The sequence below is a fragment of the Rattus rattus genome, chromosome 1, assembly GCF_011064425.1.
Source record: "Rattus rattus isolate New Zealand chromosome 1, Rrattus_CSIRO_v1, whole genome shotgun sequence".
In the NCBI taxonomy this organism is placed as follows: domain Eukaryota; kingdom Metazoa; phylum Chordata; class Mammalia; order Rodentia; family Muridae; genus Rattus; species Rattus rattus.
Genome location: NC_046154.1, coordinates 16,892,831 through 16,914,371, shown reverse-complemented (window position 1 = coordinate 16,914,371; position 21,541 = coordinate 16,892,831). Strand labels below are relative to the sequence as shown.

The window sequence follows — 21,541 nt, the reverse complement described above, 5'->3', positions numbered from 1 at the left end:
CTTCAGTTTCCTTCGGATTCCTCTACCACCTCTGGCTGTTACAGCCTCTCTACCCCACTCTCCGGAGTAAATCCGAGCCTGGAGGGTATGAGAAACATCTCCCATTTAGGGCTGAGTGCCCCTAAGTCTCTCAGAGAGCTGTGGGGCTCCGTTAATTCCCCTGTCTACTGCTAGAAGCTTCTCTGATGAGGGTTGAACGATGCGCTGATCTATGGGGACAGCAGTATGTCGTTAGGAGTCGATGTATTGCTACGAGGAGCATATATTTGTACCGGGATAGGGGATGAGATATGTAGGATTGGTCCCTGAAGGCCGTCCCTCCAGCTGCTGGCCACGCCCCCAGTACCAGTAAGAACTCACACAGCCAGCTCAGTGGATTTGCCAGCCTCCCGCTGGTGCCTGTGCCCTTCACCTGGCTCTGATCCAGAGCAACTACACACACACACACCCTGCAGGTGGAAGACCCACTAGGCACGGAGGAGGGTGGGGAGTGACTGTAGGGACACTGTGCTAAACCTGGGTGGGACCAGACCTGCCTGGGAGAGGGCAGTGTGCTAAGTCCGGGAGGGGTGAAGCATGCCCCGGGGTGCAGAGCGTGCCTGGGAGGACCCAGTGCTAAAGCCTAGGTAGGGCGGGGCCTGCCTTGGAAGGGTGCTGAGCCTAGAAGGCGGGTCTGAAGGGGGTGGGGATGCTGAGTCTGGAATAGGGGGTAGGAGCAGGGTGACGAGCCTGAGAGGGGAGGAGGTGCTGAGCGTGGAAGAGGAGGAGCGTTGAGCCTGGATGGGGTGAGGCTCTGTCTACAGTGGAAGAACCTAGCTGGAACCGCAGGAAGCTGAGTCTGTTTAGTTCACAGCTGATCAGAGTCGGCTGGGTTGAAGCCGCAGGACCAACTTCTAAGGGAGGGAAGGGGCAGGAGTGCAGAGCCCGGAGTCCACATCCGAGACCCCTAAGTCAAAGACATTTCAACTGCCCTCAACTCACCCTCAACTACTGGAAAAATGCTGGCCACGCATCTGGCTTCGTCATCCCCTTGGAGGTAGGCTGAGCGTCTGTCTGGGATTTGCAAACGTCGTTGAGTTCAGGCTCCGACACGGGCCAGCCTGCGGTAGAAGGAGATTTAGGAGAAGGTCAATGTGAATGTTCATTGTCAAGGATCCAGAGAGGCGGCTCAGCAGTTGAGAGAGCTGGCTGCTCTTGTGAGGATCTGGGTTAGGTTCCCAACACCCACATGGTGATTCACGATTCTCTCTGTCTCCAGTTTTCCACGGGACCCGACGCCCTTCTCTGACTTTTGTAGGTACCAAGCATGCACGTGGTGACAGTAATGCATACAAGCAAACATTCGTACGATGTAAAAGAAATCGTATTTAAGTTTTTATTTTATTAATTTTTATGTGCATGAGTGTTTTGCCTGCATGTTCACCACATGTGTGCCTAGTACCCACAGGGACCAAAAAAGGGGCGTCAGATCCCCTAGAACTGGAGTTATAGACAGTTGTAAGGCACCATCTGAGTGCTAGGAACATAACCCGGGTCCGCTGCACGAGTTCTCTTAACCACCGAACCATCTCTCCAAAGCCAAATAAATATTTTTCAAAAAATTTATTGCCAAGCTGCGAGCTTGTTAGCAAGCCCTCAGAAGGTAGAAACAAACCAGTCATGGGTTCAAAGTCATCCTTGGCTATAAAACGAGCTCAAGGTCAGCACTGGACTGCACAGTAAGTTTGAAGCCAGCCTAAGCTACATATGAGACTCTGTCTGGACAAAACCAAACAAAAAGATTAATCGTTCTCTGGTCCCCTTTCCCCAGTTCCTTCTGATCTCCCTGCCTTTGGCAGCCTGGCTCCAGTGGAATGTGCCCGCTGTGGTACCTACCAAGTTCAAGGAGAGGTCCTGGCGGTCCACCAAGAGGCGCTGCTTTAGGTCAGTAAGACTTCCGACTCTGGCCCCACCCACATCTGGCTGACCACGCCTCCTAACCTGTCCCCACGCCCTTACTCCTCCCTTTCAAGCCTTGTCCACTGGAGTGGAGCAGGGATTGGTCAGGTTCCCTACAATAGTCCAGCCCTCGGCATTCTCCATTTTACCTCTAACTCTCAGGGGGCCAGGGAAGCGTCTCTGCTCTGGAGAGCCTGCTCCACCTGACCCGGTGCGACAGAGGCACAGTCTCCTGAGCTTTTTTCTAGGGCTCCTACCTTGCTCCCGACTCCTCTGGTTCCCAGCGAGGGGTCAGGGCAGTGGCTCTTGGGAGGAATAAAACGGTTGGTGTGTTTTTCTCCACATCATCTTCTTCTTCCTGCTGTCTATGTCATGTTGACACAACTCTGTCTCCTCCACTCACTCTGAGCAGTGTGTCTCCTCACAGCGTAATGGTCCTTAGGCGGAGTAGAGGACACCGCTTTGAGCTTAAAGTCATCAATGAGCAGCTAAAGAACCCGCTCTGAGGGAGGGTTCACTGGGGTCTGGGTATGAAGCTTAGCAGGGCCTATGATATAGGAAAAATAGGGGAGGGGTTTAGCTAGGGGTCTGGAGATTGACGCTGGGATGGTAGAGTGCTCACCCACCAAACAAGAGGTTCTGAGTTCAAGCCCCAACACTGTAAACTGGGTGTGGCGGTGCTCACTGTAATCCCAGCATTCAAAAGATAGAGAGAGAATCCGCTCTCCAATGACTGTCCTCGCCCACAGACCAAATTTGGGGGTGTACTGGGGGCAAAGGATGTTGACGGTACTTAGGTCAGCTGAGCATCTCCCAGCAAGACAAGCCTGGGTTTCAATACGTTTCTTCTTTCTCTTTTTTGCTGGCTTATTCACTTTTATTTATTTATTTTTAAAGATTTATTTATTTATTATATATGAGTACACTGTAGCTGTCTTCATGCACACCAGAAGAGGGCATCAGATCTCATTACAGAGGGTTGTGAGCCACCATGTGGTTGCCGGGATTTGAACTCAGGACCTCTGGAAGAGCAGTCAGTGCTCTTAACCACTGAGCCATCTCTCCAGCCCCGACTTATTCACTTTTATTTATTTTTTTTGTGTATGTGTATTTTGCCTGCATGTCTATAAGTATATGTACCACATACCAGGAGAAGGTGTCAGATCCCCCTGACACTGGATTTACACATGGTTGTGAGCTGTCGCTTGGGTGCCGGGGACTGAGTCTGGCTCTTCTGCAAAAGCAGCAAGTGTTTCCTAACCACTGAGCCATCTCTCCAGCCCCCTGGTCATTGTTCTTGTTAATGTAACAATGCCCCTAGAACCTTGGCTTCACCATCTGGAGGAGGTGAGGGGACCTCGCAGATGGGAGAGCGCTCGTGTCTAGGGGCACAAGCCTCATGTACTCACCTGCTAAATGGTAGCCCGCACAGTGTGAGCTTCAGAGGGTCGTGATGCACAGTAGGTGGACACATGCACTCGAAGTGCTTTGCACACAGGAAATGTACGGGCTTTTAACACTGTGGGCTTCATCCTTGCACCCACCCTCCATATTCCTGGGAGCTGCACCTGCTTGCCAATTTCGAGGTGCTCCCTCGCATGGCAGGTCACACTGGGAGGAAGCAGCTTTTCCCGATGGGCTCTGCAAAGTCGTGTGCCACCCTGATGCCCCTATAGAGGCTTCCTTGACTTCAGCTGTGCTGTTGACCTTGCTAAAACTCCCTGTGGGCTGCTCTCTACATGAAGGTTTCCCTGGGGACCCAGCTGCTGCAGACCTAAGCGCTGGTCATTCCAGCAGGAAAGGGACATTGGTGGGGAGTGGCCACGCTGTCGCCGAGACAGATCGATAACTTTCAAGCCTGACTTCTGTCCCCCCCACAGCCATGCAGCTGAGTGCTGCTACTTTACGGATGTGGTTCACGGGGTGGTGGGGTGGGGGAGGGGAGGTCTCAAGATCCCTGAGAAGGGGTTCTAGATTTGGAGGTTCCTCTGCAAAGCTTCCAGGATGTCCTCCACTCCCACAAAGTCCCCGCCCCTACCTAGGCTTTGGGAAGCTCCAGAGAGAGGTGGCCCACCTCCCAGGAGCAGAACCCAGCTAACCCCATCTTTAGGCAGCTGTCTGGGGTCCCTCTGAGCCTCTGCAAGGCATAGGACTCCCATTGTTCCAGCCCCCTCTTGTACCTGACTGGCCAAACCGGTTCTGGGGAAGGGGGGCGGGGAGCAGGCACGTTGAGACAGCCGCCTGCCTCTGCAAGGCTCCCGCACCCTCGCCTCCCCCCTCCCTGCCCCACACAATACCCAAGAGCTTGCACTGCCCAGCATTGGAGCCGTGCTGACATAGCCCTCTGAGGACTTGGCCACAACCCCATTGCCCCCAGGGTGGCCTGGAGCCCTGGACTGTACCAGCATCTTGACGGAGGAGTTCCCCGGCTGAGGTAGGGCCCTGGGTCAGCAACCGTCCTCCCTTTCCTGTGTCCCGAGGGAGTCCTTTGTGCTGCCTGCCTGCTGCTTCTGGCTCCGATCCATTCTTGCCTTCCTGGAGTTTGCTTGGCTTGGAACCCCCTTTCTGGCCGTGACCTCCAACTAGGTTTTGTCCCTTAAGAAGCAAGGGATTCTGGCAGGGTGTCTGTTACTCTGAGCAGGCAGCCAAAGGGCACTGAGCAGGGAGGGAGAGCTGGGTACCAGGGCGGAAGGTGCTGTCCCAGACAGCAGCAGTGCCAAGGGGATGCTCTAACCAGCTTGCTAGGCAGGCCGATTGCCCTCCCCAACTAGGAGAGACCATTCCTTGGCCTCTGACAATCCTTCTCACCCTGCAGAGACACCTATGACATGGGTTTCTTAGAGGAGGCTTCTGGGGGGGGAACCTTAGGGTCACCTGACACATGAGGACACCGAAGCCCCTGGATGGGTTTATAATTTGCTGAAAGCCACATGGCTGGTCAGTGTCAACACAGGACCTCAAGGGTTCCAGAGGGACCCTTGCCTCAAGAGCACTAGTCTGTCCTGGGATCACATCTAGGGTACCCAGCCACCCGAAGTCAGTAGTCCCTGAGGCTTTTCGTTTTTCTATTATCAGAGACGTGCTGCGCAGTATTAAACCCAGCTCGGAACCCCAATCACCAATCCCAGTGCTGGGTGGTCTGCATCCCGAAAAGCTACAGCATCCCAGCTTGACCGGTCACTCCCATGTCCCCTTCCTAGGGCTCTGCTTGGCTTGGAACCCACTTCCGGCCACGACCTTACCCCCGCCTGAGCACAGTGGAGACAGAACCCCCTGATACCCGCTACCCATCCCCTGCCGAATTTCTTTATCCTGTATTCCAGAAAGCCCTTAGCTCCTTCAGCCTTCTCCCCTGAGGTCTTAGTTGAGATGCTTCTGCCCGGGTTGGGGATTTAGCTCAATGGTAGAGCGCTTGCCTAGCAAGCACAAGGCCCTGGGTTTGGTCCTCAGCTCCGAAAAAAAAAGAAAAAAGAGATGGTTCTGCCCTAAGTTCTGGTGTTTTGCTTATTTAGCCTTATAAATCATGGAGGGTGGGGGGGAGGCTTCTAGGTCAGAGTATGTACTTAGACCTAAAGGAGACCTGTGTGCTGAACAGTAGATAACTGTGCCCTCTTCTACCTGCTCCTACTAATGGCTGCTGCCCCAAGCTATCCTCCACCAAAGACTGAGGAGATAACGCTCAGGGGACTGCCTAGCAATGCCAAGGCTCACCATGCCCTGCACCAGGGGCATCTCCTGTGCATTGCTGTTAATTCCTGTATTAGCGTTAGGAAGTGGTGCGAGCTCTCCTACTTTATACTGGGTGACTTACCCAGATGAACACTTAGAGACTTGAGGGACAATGGTGAAATAAAGGAGTGAGGTACAGTTGTTGTTTTGGGGAGAACTCCTGAGGAACAGCCAGCCTTTCCCTACCTCCCCCCCTCAAGCTGGGAGAAGCTGAGGTGCGACTGTCCTCTACCGGATCCGCCCTGATGCTGTCTCTGGTTCAGGCCTGGGATTAATGCTCCATCTTATCGTACTGGGTCCTTGAGGGCTTGAGACTTGTAAGAGTGAGCTGAGACCTCCTCCAGGAAGCCTTCCTGGCATAGTGAGACTGGGCTGGGCCCAGCCCCTTTCTGTGTTAGCGCCTGTGGTTTGCTTCATGCCAACTTAGATTCTAACAGCTTTTGTTTTTCGGCTCTCCCACCAGACTGGCAACCCCACTGAGCTATTTCACCCCTCCCTGCCCCTCCGCATCAGTCTCCCTGTTTTTGTTTGTTTTCTGGACTTCCCATCTGCCCGAGTATCTGGACCAGTCTAAGATTCGAGGTGTCTCAGCCTCAGCCTGTCCCCAGGTCTCAAGTGTCTCACCCTCTGTGGTTTCTCTTCTTCAGAGTCGGTTCCTGAGCTGTTGTCTCTAAGGCCCGCCATTTCTCTGGGTCTCCCTCTTATTTCTGCCAGACTGGGCACTGCCCCTTTGGCCCCAGGGGCCTTTGCAGGGGTCCTCGCTGCCCAGGCTGCCCACAGCACAGCCAGGCAAGTGTGGGCCCCCGCCCAGCCCCAGCCCGCTGCCTGCTCCCTCCCTCTTGCCTCACCACAGGGTTTGATGAATCAAACTCTTTGTCTGAGTGGGATCTCCCCCAGCCAGCTGGGCAGAGACAGGGCTTCCCCTGCCGGAGCAGGCAGGCTGCAGCAGCAGCAGCTTCAACTGAAGAGGTGAGGGGCAAGAGAGAGGCCACAGAGGGCCCGGGGCAGAAGCTTAAGGGTCTTGGACCTCTGGGCTCATCATCCTGCCCTGGGGTGCTGGCACACTGCCTGGGGGTGGCGTCCTGCCCGGAAACGGCCCATTCCGCCTGGCTTGAGCTAGTGTCTGGGAGCTGGAATGGGGAGAAGCCCCTCAGTCATCCCAAACTGGGGATTGGGCATCTCTCTGCTCTTTCCTGGGAGGGACTAATCTGGGTGGTGGCCTGCCTGCCAGTCTGTGACCCTCCCAGCCAGCTTGGCAAGGCTGTAGGCATCACTCAGCATGAAGGCCTCAAGTCTGGGTACGGAAGGGGGTGGATAACCTCAGAACAAGACACTGGGGGCCGTGTGTATCTACATCCTGGTATGTGCCTACATGCCTGGAACCTGTGTGTGTGTGTGTGTGTGTGTGTGTGTGTGTGACTGAGAGAAAACATCCAAGTCTGTGTAACAAAACAAAACAAAAAGGATGTGACTGTGTATCGGAGTTTGACATGTTTCAAGTTATCTATGCAACTCTGTATGTCAGAAGAAAATGTGTGTCTGTGTGCTGGAACATGAATTTGTGTGACAATGTATGTTATCCGTATGTCTGGTCACATGTCAATGCATTAGAGAATATACAAGGCAGCTAAAAACACAGATTTGGGAGATGTGATACCTATGGGAGAATCCTGGCTCTGTCATTCAGCGCTCTCCTCACCTACAGCATTAGTTCTTTAGGTCGGTCGATGGAGATTAAATGAGATGCTATGTGGGCACTTCCTCATGTAATCAGTGCTGATCAATATTGGCGTTTACTAAGTAGGCACTCGAGTGTATCTGCGTATTATGCATGTACAAGTGGGTCTGCACAGGCCTCCAGGACATGGTGGCTCACTGGCCCTCCCTGTTGTACTGCATTTGGGTCTGACACCTTCTCCCCTGCAGGCCCGGGAGGGTGGCAGAGGAAAGGAGGAATGGACTGTGGACCACCTGCAACCCTCCAGCCTCACCTGGCTGGACCACCTGGCACTGCCCGTCGCCCAGTAGCCGTGTGCCAGCAAGAGAGCCTGTCCTTTGTGGAGCTGCCCACCCTGCACCCTCCAAGCCCAGTGTGTGTGGACCTCTTTCCCATTACTCCAGAGGAGCTACAAGCCCCTGGTAGCCGCTGGTCCCTGGCGACCCCTGCCCCTCTCCAAGGACTGTTATGGCCGACATCCTCAGGAGGCCCAGATACCCATATCTCCACCACTGGAGGAATGAGGCCCAGCAGGGCTGGCAGCTGGCCTCACTGTCCTGGTGCCCAGCCCCCAACTCTGGTGGGACCCTGGAGTTCTCAGCATATGCAGCCCCAACGAAGGGCCAGCCACGGTGGCTCAGAGAAGTCAGCCTGTGAGTCACCCTGGTGGGGGGGATGGGCCCTTTAGGGCAGCTAGGGGAGGAACTGGGTGGCTCTTTTTGAACCCTTTAAACTCCAGAATGTCCCAAAAGGCAGGGGACAAGGGCAAGATGGCTCATGGGGCCCAAGTGACTTGCCAATATTACATAACTAGTCTGGCAGCCCCGATTTCCCTGAACCCTTGCCCTCTGCAATCAGGCCCTCTCTATGTGAAGCTCTTGTGGTCTCATTGCTCTGGGGACCTTATTTTGATGCCCAGGGTCATGCCGCCACAACGAGGATGGGACAGACTGCAGTGGGTGACAGGTGTTATTTTATCCCCACCCCTAGGGCGCAAGATGCAGGTGTATCATAACGAAGAGGCCACAGGCGGCACAGAGCCCCCCATGGGCCTTCTGGAGACTGGCCAGGCTGCTCAAGGGCAGGCTCTGTGTGCGCAAGAGCCCCGGCCACAGGAACTTTCTGGGAACACCAGAGGGGGCCTTGAGGCACAGGAGAGAAGACGTTTCTCGGCCTCAGAGCTGATGACTAGGCTGCATTCTTCTCTCCGTTTGGGGCGTAGCACGGCCCCTAGAGCTCTGACCTCGGGCTCAGGTGCTGGAGTCATCCGGGAAGGTACCAGCTATCCTCTGGGCTCTGAGGGTGGGCAGGGCAGGGCACAGCCTACCAACCCATGTTAACGTCTTCAGGTGAGCAGCGAGGTGCTCCGTGTTGTTCTCTGGATCGCCCAACCCCAGCTCTTGCTTTCTGTAGGGAAACTGCCCGGGAGGGAACCCCGAAGAGCCGAGACGAGGATGGACAGTGTGTCGCTGCCAGCACCCGTCGATCTAAATGAGATCCACGGTGGTCTGGTGGAGCCCAGGTACCTACCTCTCTCCTGGGGCTCGGGTTGGGGAGGGATGCAGGGAGATCCTGACGCCCTTTCCTAGGTTGGACACGAACGACAAGCCGACTCAAGATACCAACAGTGCCACTGAGCGACGCCAGTCCCGCTTCCTCCTTAACTGTACGTACGGAGACGCTAAGAGGGGATCTGGGGAGACAGGGTTGGCGAGGTTGTAAACTGGGAGTATTGGAGGGAAGAACAGTGTGCGAGGGAGAGAACTGCACTTCTAGGGACCAGCAGGTGGGATGGCGTGCAGTTGGTGCCCAATTAGTGTTCCTGGCAAGGGTAAATGAGCTCCCGCTCCCCGCCCCGCCCAGCTGTCCTCTACCAGGAGTACAGCGACGTGGCCAGCGCGCGCGAATTGCGGCGGCAGCAGCGCGAGGAGGAGGGCCCCGGGGACGGGGCGGAGGGCGCGGAGGAGGGGCCCGGGCCACCGCGCGCCAACCTCTCCCCGAGCAGCTCTTTCCGCGCGCAGCGCTCGACGCGAGGCTCCACCTTCTCGCTGTGGCAGGACATCCCCGACGTGCGCGGCAGCGGCGTCCTGGCCACGCTGAGCCTGCGCGACTGCAAACTGCAGGAGGTGAGGGGCGGGGCTAGAGGAAGTAGATGGGGGAATCCAAGAGGAATAAGGGGGCTGTCAAGGCGGAGAAGGGGTTGGAGAAGAAAAAGACTCAGGAGCCCGGAGGGGAAGCCAGTAGACAGGGCGGACGGGCGGAGCCTAGAATAGGGCGAGGCCTGAAGCAGGTGATGGGACCCGCGGGGAGGTGAGGGGCTATCAACTTGCAGGGTGGGTCGGTGGTGGGGGAGAGATCTGGGAAGGAAAGGCAAGCCACAGAGCCGGGAGAACTAGACGGGAGGGTCTAAGTCGGAGGGAGGAGCCTATGACAGGGGCCTAGCCAGACGTACTTGATCCAGTGGCTCAGACGGACTCAGGGACCGTCAAAGCCCAAAGGGTGGGTAAGATGTGTTGGGAAAATAAGACTCCCCCAAGCTAGTTGTGATGTCAGGTGGGGATCAAAGGAGCAGGGCCAAGCACAGATGATTAGGAGAGATTAGTAGGAGTGAGGCTATCAAGGTGGAGAACGGGGGGCGGGGGAATGGGGTGGAGGACCTGGGAAAGTAAGGGTCCTGTAAGCCTTAGGGGGAAGCCAAGGGAGAGGGCGGGATCCAGGACAGGGCCAGCAACACAGGGGCGGGGCTATAGACCACACCCTCGCTGGTTGGTGGTGGGGCTAAAGACAGAGGCGGGGCGTAGCGGAGTGCCTGGATCGGAGCAGGCCCTTAGGGAAAGACCTACCGTAACGGAGATGTCAGCAGGCAGTTTAGGGTGTGCCCAAGCCCCACCTGGCGCCAGATTATCCGAAGGCGACTTGAAATCCTGGTCCTGGGTGGCCTGACTCTGTTCTGATCACCTGGCCTCCGCCCTCCCTCAGGCCAAATTTGAGCTGATTACCTCGGAGGCCTCCTACATCCATAGCCTGTCGGTGGCCGTGGGTCACTTCTTAGGTTCCGTGGAGCTGAGCGAGTGTCTGGGAACTCAGGACAAGCAGTGGCTATTTTCCAAACTGCCCGAGGTCAAGAGCACCAGTGAGAGGTGAGGGGAGTGACCTGGGCTGTCTGAGCGGGGACAGAGGTCTGTAGTGGTCCTGTCCTTGACCTCGGCTCTTCGGGCAGATTTCTTCACGACCTGGAACAGCGTCTGGAGGCCGACGTGCTGCGCTTCAGCGTCTGTGATGTGGTTCTGCACCACTGCCCCGCCTTCCGCCGGGTCTATCTGCCCTACGTCACCAACCAGGCCTATCAGGAGCGCACCTACCAGCGCCTGCTGTAGGAGGGGCTCTGCGGTGGGGGGGCTTGGGCAGGTGTAGGAGCGGAGGACTGGGTGAGGCAGGATCAGTCTGCCAGACAGGGCTTCTGGGAAGAAGTTCTATGTCTGGGATAAGGGAGACCCACTAGTGACAGCGCACCCTGCCCACTGTCCAGCCTAGAGAACCCCAAGTTCCCCGGCATCCTGGCTCGCTTAGAGGAGTCTCCTGTGTGCCAGCGGCTGCCTCTTACCTCCTTCCTCATCCTACCGTTCCAGAGGGTCACCCGCCTCAAGATGCTGGTGGAGGTAGGGGTTGGTCTGGAACCTTTGGTCCGTCACGTTTCCAGCGTGTGCTTTTGTTGCTATCTCGTTTTTCTTCCTTTATTAGCATATATTAATTACGCATAATAGGTCTCATTGTAATATTTGATACATATGCAGGTCATACTCAAACCTTCCTCTTGTCCCCCTTCCACTGGCGCCCTTCCTCTTCCCAGGCGACTCTCCTCCTCTCTTGTCTTTTCTGTGTGTGATCCAATGAGTTTCTATTCGATGGCTTACAGGGACTCGGGGGAGGGGTCATTTACTCGTGGACACCCTGCAAGTGACTCCAGCATTCAAGAAAATGTCTCTTTCCTCTCCCACCAGAACATCTTGAAGCGCACGGCACCGGGCTCCCAAGATGAGGACATGGCTACCAAGGCCTTCAGCGCACTAAAGGAGGTGAGCCTAGGGGTTAGCACTGTGGGTTTCTGAGGGTCTCCTCTTCCCTTAGCGCGGACTCGAATAAGGCCCCACCCCCACTCGCAGCTGGTGCAGGAATGCAACGCAAGCGTGCAGTCCATGAAGAGGACCGAGGAGCTCATTCACCTGAGTAAGAAGATCCACTTCGAGGGCAAGGTAAGAGAAGGCAATCCTTGGGTTGGGGATTTAGCTCAGTGGTAGAGCGCTTGCCTAGGAAGCGCGAGGCCCTGGGTTTGGTCCCCAGCTCCGGAAAAAAAAGAACCAAAAAAAAAAGAAGAGAAGGCAATCCTCCTGCCTCTGGGGTAGGGGGTAGGTAGTGACTGCCCCTGGCCTCCTCTCTCTGCTCTGGACTCCCCCAGCATCCCCCTGTTTCATCTGCCCTCCCCACTGTCCACCCCTCTCTCCAGATCTTCCCGCTGATCTCGCAGGCCCGCTGGCTGGTGCGGCACGGGGAGCTGGTGGAGCTGGCCCCGCTGCCCGCCGCACCACCAGCCAAGCTGAAGCTGTCCAGCAAGGCTGTGTACCTTCACCTCTTCAATGACTGCCTGCTGCTGTCCCGGAGGAAGGAGTGAGTGGGGGCTGGGGGAGAGGACAGGGAGATGGGAGAGTCCAACTTTTGTCTCCTGGGGTGGACTCCACGTTCCTCAGAGCCTCGGCTGGTCTGAGGCTGAGCTGCAGGGTAGCCTGGGCCTTGGAGACTCCGCAACCAAAGCATTGAGCCGGGCCGATCTGTCAGGCAAAAGTGAAGGGTGCACTGTATGCCGGAGTCTCCACACTGCCTGAGTCTGGGGCACTGAGGAGACACACGGCCGGCCGAGCTCTGCTGCTAGTTCCGTGAAAGTGAACAGCACGGTCTTGGCAGCACCCCTGCGCAGACGCGCTGCGTGATCTGTTCCTTTCTGTTCAGAAGATGCCTCCCGGGCAGGTAGGTTCCCTTGTCAGTCTCTAAGTCAGGAGATGGACAGACCCCAGACCCATACCCACTGTCCTGCACACCCTGGCCTCCTCGGTATGGAGAGCTCCCCACAGCTGTGATTTTACTAGTAAGCTGGGTGCAGAGCAAGAGTTAGGGAGACTGGGCTGGAGAGATGGCTCAGTGGTTAGAGCACTGACTGCTCTTCCAGAGGTCCTGAGTTCAATTCCCAGCTACCACATAGTGGCTCACAACCATCTGTAATGGGATCTGATGCCCTCTTCTGGTGTGTCTGAAGACAGCGACAGTGTATTCATGTATATAAATAATTAAATCTAAAAAAAAAAAAGTTAGGGAGACCATAAGACTGGAGAGGGGGCAAGAGGGGAGGATATCTTTTGGAAACTGTTTTTAAATTTAGGGTTTTCTTTTTGTCGGTTTTGGTTTTGCGGGGCAGATATTTTGAAACAGGGTTTTTCTATATAGCCCTGACTGTCCTGAAACTCACTCTGGACTGGCTTCAGATCAGAGATCTGCCTGCCTCTGCCTCTGGCGTGCTAGGATTAAAGACATGCGCCACCACTGCCCAGCTCTGGTGGTTTGTTTGTTTGCTTGCTTATCTGTTTCATTCATTGGTTTTTTTCCCTCAAAGATTTATTTATATGTAGCTCTCTTAAGACACACCAGAAGAGGGTATCGGACCCCATTACAGATGGTTGTGAACCACCATGTGGTTGCTGGGACTTGAACTCAGAACCTCTGCAAGAGCAGTCAGTGTTCTTAACCACTGAGCCACCTCTCCAGCCCCTCTGGTGTGTTATTTTGTGTCTGCGTATGTGACGTCACGATGCACATGTAGAGGTCGAAGGGTAAGCAGTAGGAGCCATTTCTCTTCTTCCACCATGTGGGATCGAACTCAGGTCACCAAGGTTGGTAGGAAGTGCCTTTACCCACTGAGTTGCCCTGCCAGCCAGGGAATCTTGAGCTAAAAGAGAAGTTCATTCCTGAAGGTTCAGTCAGTGAAGTGCCCTTACACTGCTGGGCTGCAGCAGGCTGTGCTGGATGCTCGGGATGTAAAGCTGTATGAGATTTTTCTATGTCCGTGGGAACCCTAGACCTGTGGGACCCTAGACCTATGGAACGCTAGACCTGTGGGACAATAGACCTGTAGAACCCTAGACCTGTGGGACCCTAGACCTGTGGGACCCTAGACCTGTGGGACTAGACCTGTGGGACCCTAGACCTATGGAACCCTAGACCTGTGGGACCATAGACCTGTGGAACCCTAGACCTGTGGGACCCTAGACCTGTGGGACCCTAGACCTATGGGACCTATGGAATGCTAGACCTGTGGGACCCTAGACCTATGAAATGCTAGACCTGTGGGACCCTAGACCTGTGGTACCCTAGACCTACGGAACGCTAGACCTGTGGGACCCTAGACTTTTAGGACCCTCGACCTGTGGGACCATAGACCTTTGAAACCCTAGACCTGTGGAACCTTAGACCTGTGAAACCCTAGACCTGTGGGACCCTAGACCTATGGGACCCTAGGCCTGTGGGACCCTAGAACTTTGGAACCCCAGACTTATGGGACCCTAGACCTGTGGGACCCTAGACCTGTGGGACCCTAGGCCTGTGGGACCCTAGACCTGTGGGCATACATCTTGATAACCATGTCACTGGTCCCTGGCCTTTTGTTCTTGTTTGTTGTTGAACATTTTCGTTTTGAGACAGGGTCTTGGCTAGCCTGGAACTCACTATGTAGAGCAGGCTAATCTAAGACTCACAGAGATCTGCCTGTCTCTGCCTCCCATGCACTAAGATCAAAGGTGCCCATTGCCAAGCTCCGCCTGCATTGTTAGTTTCGTTCCTTTGCTGTTTATAAGTCAGGGTCTCGTTCCGGAGTCCACGCTGACCTGAAACTCCCTGCATAGTCTGGGTTTGTCTCCCACTTAACCACTCTGCCCCCGGGTGTCTGGATTACAAGCATGAGCTACCATTTGGTTGGTTTGGGTTGTTTTAATTACACGTCTGTGCGTGGATACGTGCAGGTGCTCTCAGGGGCTAGAGGTACACGGCTGCCCTGGAGCTGAAATTATAGGCGGTTGTTTTAATGGGAAGATATGCTGAGGTAACTCATAGCACGGCCTGAAAATGAGTAAAGTCGCCAGAGGAAGAGGCAGGAGCTGGGGTTTTGTTTTATTGGTTTTGTTTTGAGGCATTGTTTCTATGTTCTGTTCTAGCTGTTCTAAAACTTGCTCTTTAGACCAGGTTGACCTTGAACCCAGAGATCCACCTACCTCTGCCTCCTGAGTGCTGGGATCAAAGGCGTGCGCCACCACTGCCTGGCTTTTGTTTTTCTTTGATTAAGATTTATTTTATGTGTATAGCTGTTTTGCCTAAATGTATGTCTGCACACACCCATGTGCATGCAATGCCCAAAGAGTCCAAAAGAGGGCGCCAGATCCCCTAGATCGAGAGTTACAGACCACTGTGAGTTGCCACATGGGTGTTGGGTTCCGAACCCAGGTCCTCTGGAATAGCGACAAGTGCTCTTACAGGTTTTTTGTTTTTTGTTTTTGGTTTTTTTTTTTCAGAGCTGGGGACCGAACCCAGGGCCTTGCGCTTGCTAGGCAAGCGCTCTACCACTAAGCTAAATCCCCAACCCCGCGACAAGTGCTCTTAACCACTGAGCCACCTCCCCAGGCCTTGAGCTGGGTTTTGAAGAGTGAGTAAGGAGTTTTGTATAGAGAAGTGATTCGGGAAAGACAGAAGAGTTATGGCAGAACAAGGCGTGCCTGGGGCTGGTGAAGCTGTAGGAGAAAAGACCTCGTGTCAGGGTGGGGCGCATGCCATTAGTCCCGGCACTCTGGAGGCAGAAATAGACAGAGGCCAGCCTGGTCTACATAGCAAGGTCCAGGCAAGGAGGGGCTACATAGTGAGATCCTGTTGGTTGCAGACAGACAGACAGACAGACAGACAGACAAGAGAGGCTGAGCTTATTCTGAGGGTAGGGGTGGGATGTGCAGAGAAACATTCTGCTCCTGGCCAGTTTGCAGGGTAGAGTGGTGGGAGAGAGCAGAAACTCTTGTCCAGGTGAGCAGAGCTAGCCCAGAGGGGGCAGGCGCTTCAGGACAGACAGTTGGCAGAACAGGAAGGCAAGGGAAAGAGGGGCCTGCTCCCTTTAGTCCAGCGGTTCTCAACTTGGAGGTCATGATCCGTTTCGCATCAAACCGCCCTTTCATAGGGGTCACCTAAGACCATCGGGGGAAAAACACAGATCTTTTCATTATGATTCATAGTGGTAGCAAATTAAGGTTATGAAGTAGCATCAAAATGATGTTACGCTTGTGGGTCACCGCCACACGAGGAACTGTATTAAGGGCTGCAGCATTGGGAAAGTTGAGAACCGCTGTTCTAGCGTTATGGATGGGGGAGTAGACATGACGTCGGACCTCCTGCACAGTGCATGTTACAGGAGAGGAGGTGGGCCCTGCTTCTGGGCTAGATTAACAAACCCAGGGCACAGCCCCACCTCCCTGCCTCTTCCACAGCAGGCCCAGCAGTACCCGGCTCTAACTTGATACAAGCCACATGGGAGTCCAGTTGGAGCCAGGAAAGGGTGTGGGAAGACATCGAGAGTGTCCTAGGCGTGGGGGTGTGGTTTCCATTCTCTCCTGCTAGCAGAAACCCAGGCCATTGAACTCACAGCAGTCCTCCTGCCTTAGCCTCCTGGATGCCCTGATGGGACCCTTACTGCCAATTGGGGAAATGGTGCCGGGTGAATCCAGGCCCGGATGAGCAAACAAGCCTTCCTTCTCCCTCCATCCATTCACAGGGTTCTGGGGTGGCTCAGAGGGTAGCACCCGGGCTCTGTTGACCCTTCCTGCCCTGTCGTCTGTTCTCCAGGCTCGGGAAGTTTGCCGTATTTGTTCATGCCAACATGGCTGAGCTACAGGTTCGAGACCTCAGCCTGAAGCTCCAGGGCATCCCCGGCCATGTATTCCTGCTCAGGCTGCTGCATGGGCAGCGCGCCAGGCACCAGCTGCTGCTGAGGGCACGGACAGAGTAAGCGAACCCTGAGGAAGGCCTTGCTGTACCCACAGAGGCGGAGCGAGGCTGGATGGGAGGGGGCTTGAGGTGGGAGTGGCTAAAGTTGCATGCAGAAGAAGCAGTGGGGTTGGGGCAAAGACCTGGTGCCTTGCTTGTAGCCAAGGCTGTCTGGCTCTAACCCTAGCCCTCCCAGCTCTGGTTCCCTACCCTGCTCTGGGCTACCGTAACTTGCCCTTTATAGCCACACCTCCCCCTCCCTAGAAGCGAGAAGCAACGGTGGATTTCGGCCTTGCGTCCATCCAGCCCCCAAGAAGACAAGGAGATCACTTGTGATGGGGAAGGTAGGACCCAGAACTCTCCGGGGTGGCTCTGAAGACTACTGAAGGCTGGGCAGGGGTGCACAGGCACAGGCACGGGCACAGGCACCCCATCTTGCAGACTTAGAGATTCAGAGAGGCCAAGTGCCTCCCGACTAGATAGGGCTGGATCTGGAGCCCAAAGCTGTCTGTGTTGGTTGCGAAGCAGATAGGCCTGGTGTATTGTGGGGTGGGGTGCAGAATGATGGTAGTAATGACTTGGGGGCTCAGCTGGGATGGAGGCCTTGGGTGTGATACGAGGCTGTCAAGCAGGCCTCACCTCAGTGAAAAGGATCTTGGCAGGCAAGGGGCAGTAGGTAGCTCTGGAAGGTGTTTGAGCAGAGACACAGGTCTGAGAGCGGGGAGGCAGACACATTCCTAGCAAGCATGTGCCATGGCTCAGGCCAGGGGAGTGGACTGAAGTTTCCCTCATTTTTTTTTCCTCCTCGTGGAGATCCAGTTAGCTAGGTTCATTGGCTTCGTTTTTCCCCATCTCCGGAAACTAAGGCTGAGAAAAGTTAGGTAACTTGTCCAAGGTCACACAGCCAGTTCCTGCATGGGCTGGGAGTCAGGCCAAGTCTGGTCCCCTCTCCTTCCTTTCTTCTCTCCCCCCCCCCCAGCCCCCCGCTGAGGAACGAACCCAGGGCCTTGTGCTTGCTAGGCAAGCGCTCTACCACTGAGCTAAATCCCCAACCCCTCTTCTTCCCTTTTTCAAACAGAGTCTTGCTGTGTAGCCCAGGCTGGCCTCAAATAGCAAACCTCCTACCTCAGTTTCCCTATGTACTGGGATTACAAGTCTGAGCCACCACACCCAGCTTAAACTTGTTTGCAATGTTCCTACCCATCCTTCTACTCTATCACAAAGATCTGAGGGCTGGAATAGGACAGATTCTCTGGCTTTGGCGCTGAGTCCCGCCGAGGCTGAGGACCAGCCTCCTACTCCAGACAGGCAGTCAGCAGAAGCCACTGGGAAATGCCCCTGAGGGTGGAGAGAAGCCCTCCTGGCAGAAGGCATCAGTTGCTCGGGGAACCACAGCGGCCCTATGTGGCTGGATCAAAGCGGGCTGGGGGTGAGGCGAGCCAGAGTGGGTGGTGTCACGTGAGGCAGTGTGGATCTTGAGGGGTCTGGGGAACTTTAGATACCCAGAGAACTGTTGGGGCATGTGGTGGGCATTTGGGGTTTGTGGGGGAGTCTAGAGGACAATATAAGGTGTTGCAGTGAGCTGGGGTGGTCAGCACTTTTGGGCAGAGCCTCAAGTGAGGAAAAGTCATTGCCTGGGATGGACAGAGGAGCAACTGCAGCCCCCTCCCCGATCGTCTCTTCCCCACTGCCTCCCATCTCTGATCTGGGGACTCCTGGACCCTCTCTCGGCTTGCAGACCGTCCCCAGGTCCAGTGTGTGAGGACTTACAAGGCCCTGCAGCCCGATGAACTGACCTTGGAGAAAACAGACATCCTAGCAGTGAAGACTAGGACCAGCGATGGTGAGAACCAGGTCTTCCCGAGAGCCCTTGTGAGGGACAGGATGTAGATGACCAACCTGTCACAGGGGAAGGTTATGCAAGTGGAGATCACCCGCAGCAGCATTCGGGAATCTGGTTAGACCAGGGGAGGGACTTCCTGCTTGAGAAGAAAGTGTGATGGGGGAGAGTGGGAAATATCCTTCTCATAGAGGTGTGGCCCTTCCCGGGAGCTGACATTATGGTAATGTCACCTGGCCCCATGTTCCATCCAGGGCCTGCCCAGCAGCCCTTCATTGCTGTGTGTGTGTGTGTGTGTGTGTTCCTAGGCTGGCTGGAGGGCGTGCGCCTGGCCGATGGTGAGAAGGGGTGGGTGCCTCAGGCCCACGTGGAGGAGATCAGCAGCCTCAGCGCTCGACTGCGCAACCTCCGGGAGTACAAGAGGGTCTCCAACGTCAGCAGCAAGCTGGGGGACCCGCCCGCCTGATGCTCCGCTGGGGCACTCTGGTGCTGGTGGGCTTCTGTGTGTCTGAGGGCCGAGGGTGGCAACGGTTCTGTAAATACGCTCTGGCTGCCTCCGCTCACAGTCTGAGCGGGGCGGGCCTTCGCCTGGGCTGCCCCATCAGGAGGGCACTGGTTGTTCCTGCTGTCACTAGTCCCAAGGGCAGAGGGGCTGCCCCAACCTGCTACTTTCCCCTCCAAGTAGCAAGTGTCAGATCCAAGCAGGCTTGAATATTAAAATGACTCCGTGAGTTTCTGTAGTTGCCTCTTGTGGCCTGTACCAAGAAAGCACCGCCAGCTGGGGGGGTAGCCTTGAAACTATTAAAGCACAGCTCAGAGGCCAGGCTCTCAAATCGGCCTCCTGGGCCGGGCTCCAGGTGGAGGGGATGCTGGGCCCCATCCGGGTCTCAGGAGAAAATCGCTTGTTGCCTCTGTGTACTTGGTGGTTGCCAGTGAGCTGCACTTGCAGACAAATCCCAGTCCTACTGTGTGTCCTCTGTCTGCCCGGGACTGTGAGCCTATGGCTTCATTTGGAGTCTCCCCCACCCGCCCTCAACCATCTCCCCATCACAGTCCTGGAAAAAACATCGACAAACATACTTCTGTGTTTTCTTGTTTTGTTTTGCTTATTTGTTTAAAAACCTTTTTAGATGTACTTTATGTGAATGGGTGTCAGACGGCATCTGGTTATGTGCACCCTGTGCATGTAATACCTAGGGAGGCCAGAAGAGGGAGACAGATCCCGTGAAACTGGAGTTACAGATGGTTGTGAGCCACCATGTGAGGGCTGGGAACCAGAACCAGGTCCCAGCCAGCACACTTAATCCCCGAGCCATCTCTCCGGCCCCCAACATACACTTTGGTGGCACCTACCTTTAATCCCAGCACTCAGGAGGCAGAGGTGGGTAGATCTCTGAGTTCAAGGCCAGCCTGGTCTATAGTTTCCAGGACACCAGAGTTCCACAGAAAACAAACAAAACAACCACAGAATTTAACTTTCCTAATTCCCTGGAATAAAGACATAAATGTGCATTACAGATTTTTTTTTTTTCAGCAAATGTGTCAGAATTCCCAGGCAGAGTCCTCAAATTCTCTGTGACTGGACCCATGGGTTCCTGAACTGACCAGAATTAGTGTGTTCTGATAGGCCCTACTCAGTGTGGTAGCGCTCTGTCAAAATGCCTGAAATAATTTAAGAAGAAAAGTTTGAGTCTCCAGAGGTTTCAGTCCAGAGTCACCTGGCCCTGGTGCCCTGAGCCTATGGCTGTCCAGTAATTTATGATGGACATTCGTGACAGAGAGAGGAAGAGGTGGGGTCTCTGTATCCCCTTCCAGTGACCTAATAATACCTCTCGGGTGGATTTGCCATTCCCCACCTCAGGCTGTGACCCTCTGGTACCTTGGTGTCTGGGGACACTCAAATCCAAATGGTAACAATAGATGTGTTCAGTCCCCAGAGCCAAGCTGGGCAGGGTTGACCCTAGAGTCCCATGGGCCACTGGGGGCACCCCTGCTGACCCAGAGGGTAAATTAGGTATAAACAGTTGGGATGAGGCCTTCTTCAGACCTTAGAGAAGGGGCCCGGGCATGGCGGTGCTCACCCTGAATCCCAGCACTAGAGAGGCAGGGGCAGGTGGATCTCTTGAATTTCTTGACAGCCAGACCTGTGAGTCCCTGTCTCCCCTAAAGAGGAGAAAGTGGGGGAAGGTAGAGATCAGTAGCCCTGGCCATGGGTGCCCAGGAAGGAATGCTGACCAAGACTTTAGGACGATGTGGGATAGCATCTTCCTTCTCCCACTTGTTCTGTGTTTAAAAGGTACACTCTACCTCCCAGCCCACACACCAGTCTCTCTTTGGTTTTGTTGGGGATTTTAGATGGGCCCATGTAGTTCAGGCTGGCTCAAACTCACAATGTGACCAAGGATGACCCTTCCTTCTTCCTAAAGTTTTTTGCTCAAGTTGGTTTTAATTGATTTTTTTAAAGATTTATTTATTGTATGTATAGGAGTACACTTTAGGTGCTGTCTTCAGACACATCAGTCCAGGGCATCGGATCTCATTACAGATGGTTGTGAGCCACCATGGCTCGGAATTGAACTCAGGTCCTCTGGAAGAACAGTTAGTGCTCTTAACCACTGAGCCATCTCTCCAGCCCCCGATTTTATTTTATTTTATTTTATTTTTTTAAGGCAAGGTTTCCAGCACAAGACAGGCTCAAACTCACTACACAGTCCAGGATGATCTTGAACTTATAAACCTCCTGCCTCTACCTCCCAGTCCCAAGCTACCACAGCAGGTTTGTGTGCTGCTGGGGATGGAACACAGCTTTGGATCCCATTTGACTCCAAGAGGCAAACCCTTCTGATCTGAGCTGCACCCTTAGCCTCATGACTCGGTTTTAGGTTTTCGTGCTTTGGATCCGCCCTGAAGTCCATGAGGTTCCCCCTCCACTGGGCCCACGTGACAGTGAGCTGCACCTCGCCTGGGTTTCATGCAGCCCACATATAACCGTGAGCTGTACCTCGCCTGGGTTTTATGCTGCCCACACGTGCCCTCTCTCCTGTCCATCCTCTAACTTCCCTGTCCGTCTGACTCAGCGCCTCCGTTTTTCCTTGTTTTTCCTGACCTGGGCAATTTTGAGGCTTTCTGGTCGGTATTTTGTACACGATCCTGCAATTTGGGTGTATCTGATGTTTTTCTCATGACGAAGCCGGAGTTACTGCGGCTTTCGGCAAGAACACCACAGAGGTAAACAGAGTCCTTGGCTCATGACG

General features: G+C 54.7%; 1 protein-coding gene across 3 annotated transcripts; it reads left to right on the top strand.

Annotated features, from left to right (window-relative positions):
* The first annotated feature begins 715 nt into the window (after window positions 1–715).
* Arhgef19 (Rho guanine nucleotide exchange factor 19) lies at window positions 716–19,366 on the top strand. Of its 3 annotated transcripts, XM_032895181.1 has the most exons (17): window positions 716–1,036; window positions 1,811–1,923; window positions 7,594–8,037; window positions 8,375–8,659; window positions 8,798–8,906; window positions 8,974–9,050; window positions 9,248–9,510; window positions 10,364–10,524; window positions 10,605–10,757; window positions 10,914–11,043; window positions 11,386–11,460; window positions 11,548–11,637; window positions 11,889–12,049; window positions 16,307–16,465; window positions 16,712–16,791; window positions 18,186–18,290; window positions 18,596–19,366. In XM_032895181.1, the coding sequence occupies exons 2-17, from the start codon at window positions 1,854–1,856 to the stop codon at window positions 18,751–18,753; spliced, it is 2,520 nt and encodes an 839-aa protein (XP_032751072.1). In that variant the 5' UTR covers window positions 716–1,036; window positions 1,811–1,853; the 3' UTR covers window positions 18,754–19,366. The 3 variants fall into 3 exon arrangements, with proteins under 3 accessions (XP_032751072.1, XP_032751076.1, XP_032751078.1); XM_032895185.1 differs by lacking the exons at window positions 716–1,036; window positions 1,811–1,923 and adding an exon at window positions 3,922–4,372; XM_032895187.1 differs by lacking the exons at window positions 716–1,036; window positions 1,811–1,923 and adding an exon at window positions 6,557–6,636.
* The last annotated feature ends 2,175 nt before the right edge of the window (window positions 19,367–21,541 follow it).

What these genes read in the sequence shown, in the direction of transcription:
- Arhgef19 (XM_032895181.1), top strand. Translation starts at nt 1,854, where the DNA reads ATGTGCCCGCTGTGGTACCTACCAAGTTCAAGGAGAGGTCCTGGCGGT. An exon ending in TGGCTCAGAGAAGTCAGCCT is followed by an intron (nt 8,038 to 8,374) that starts GTGAGTCACCCT and finishes CCCCACCCCTAG; the next exon opens with GGCGCAAGATGCAGGTGTAT. An exon ending in CTGCTGTCCCGGAGGAAGGA is followed by an intron (nt 12,050 to 16,306) that starts GTGAGTGGGGGC and finishes TCTGTTCTCCAG; the next exon opens with GCTCGGGAAGTTTGCCGTAT.